This window comes from Nicotiana attenuata, unplaced genomic scaffold (genome assembly GCF_001879085.1).
Source record: "Nicotiana attenuata strain UT unplaced genomic scaffold, NIATTr2, whole genome shotgun sequence".
Lineage (NCBI taxonomy): Eukaryota > Viridiplantae > Streptophyta > Magnoliopsida > Solanales > Solanaceae > Nicotiana > Nicotiana attenuata.
Window position 1 is genome coordinate 73,411 of NW_017672502.1, and position 1,914 is coordinate 75,324.

The window sequence follows — 1,914 nt, forward strand, 5'->3', positions numbered from 1 at the left end:
GGAGAGGGTGTAGCATGCTGAACACAGTTACACACTAAGAAGGTTGAGAAAAGCAAGTTCATTGAGTTTACAGGACAAACACACACATACTAATTTCCCAGCAATCAAGACATTAACCAAAATGGGTCAAAGATAGATTTTGAACAAGTGATTCTTATTCGAAGCAGTTTTTGTCAGATGGATATGCAGTCTACATGAAGGTGACCACAAGCAGCATGGCAATACTAATAGAAATGGCCTATTATAAACCTCAGCAGTGTCCTAAACCATGAGATCATGCAGCACTTAAAAGGGAATGAGACAAGCCAGGATTGTGCTTGTATTGCTCATGTTTCGCGAGTGGACAGTCTTTGACGAAATGCCCTGGCTTTCCACATCCGTGACAGAGATCGTTGTTCCTTGTTTTGCTTGAACTGCCCCACTTTGGTATACCACCGTTTCTTCGAACCATTTTTTGGAATCTCTTAGTGAGATAGGCCATGTCACTATCTTTATCACTTGAATCACTCCTTTCAGCTTTAAGCACCAGGTTCTTCTCTTTCTTAGGCTCTCTTCGTTCATCGTCCTTCTTTCTCTTCATCTCATATGTTTTCAGATTACCAATCAACTCATCCATGATCAGAGTCTGTAGATCTTTAGCTTCCGTAATGGAATTCACCTTACTTTCCCAAGACCCAGGTAGAACACTGAGAATTTTTCTGACAAGCTTGTTTCTAGGAATGACATCTCCAAGCGAATGAAGCTCATTTATGATGGAGGTGAATCTGATATGCATGTCTTGTATGGATTCATCATCCTTCATCCTGAACAGCTCATATTCTGTGGTGAGCATGTCGATTTTGGATTGCTTGACCTGGGTGGTTCCTTTATGAGCGATTTGCAATGCCTCCCATATTTCTTTGGCAGTTTCACAAGCTGAGACTCTGTTGTACTCATCAGGTTCTATGCCACACATCAAGATCTTCTTGGCACGGTAGTTCTTTTCTATAGCTTTTCTGTCAATGTCATTGTACTCTCTTCTTTCTTTAGGCACCAGTTTCTCTGTCTCTTCAATCTTTTTCATGGGAACATGTGGACCATCACATATGATGTCCCATAACTCTGAATCTTCTGCCATAATGAAATCATGCATCCTGGTCTTCCACCAGCCATAGTATTGACCATTGAATCTAGGAGGTCTATAGGTTGATTGTCCTTCTTCAAAGCTTGGTGGGGAGGCCATTGAGGATTTCTCCTAGGTGTTAGCCTGATAGGAGAAACCTGCTCTGATACCAATTGTTAGCCTGTATGAGTTCGCCAACCTATAGAGTACCTGGTCCTCTATGAGACTGATACGTTGAAAGCTGTAAAGACTGAATGTTAAGGAGGCCAGAGGTTTTTCTACGTGGAAACATCCCACACAAGGGGATCAAAAAACCACGACCTACACCACTAGGCTTTAAACTCAGCTAACTTGTAATCTACTTATTACAAGCCACTTTGCAAACTCCCTTTTGCAAAGACTTCAAACTAACTTGTGATGCACCACCACAAGCCACTCTCTAACTCTCCTAGTTATAGAGGATTCAACTTATGACTATTCCTAGTCACAACGCAAACTCAAAAGTTTATGGATTTGGTTTGTTCCTAAAATAGTGCTTCTAAGAAAGCAAAATAGGAATTATAATGTAAAGCAAATAACAAGATTACAACTCAACTATGGATATACATAAGACTTCGTTTAAAAACTGATCCTTTGTGGAGTTGTCTTCTTGTTCTTGACATACCGGTGATTTTAATGCTGGATAGATGCTTCTTCTTCTTGAGAGAGTATCACTGAAATGCACAAGAACTGGTGTGTCTTGCACCAGGTTGTTTTATCACAAAAGATATCACAATTAGATAGTGGTGTCAACTCTTGGTGTACTTCTTGTT

The 1,914-nt window shown here is 40.4% G+C and overlaps 1 protein-coding gene across 1 annotated transcript; it reads right to left on the reverse strand.

Annotated features, from left to right (window-relative positions):
* Positions 1-274: 274 nt before the first annotated feature.
* Positions 275-1,117, reverse strand: LOC109213456. Its single transcript, XM_019377253.1, has 2 exons — positions 923-1,117; positions 275-574 (listed from the first exon to the last, which is right to left on the reverse strand). Exons 1-2 carry the CDS (start codon positions 1,115-1,117, stop codon positions 275-277), a joined length of 495 nt encoding a protein of 164 aa, XP_019232798.1.
* Between the last annotated feature and the right edge of the window lie 797 nt (positions 1,118-1,914).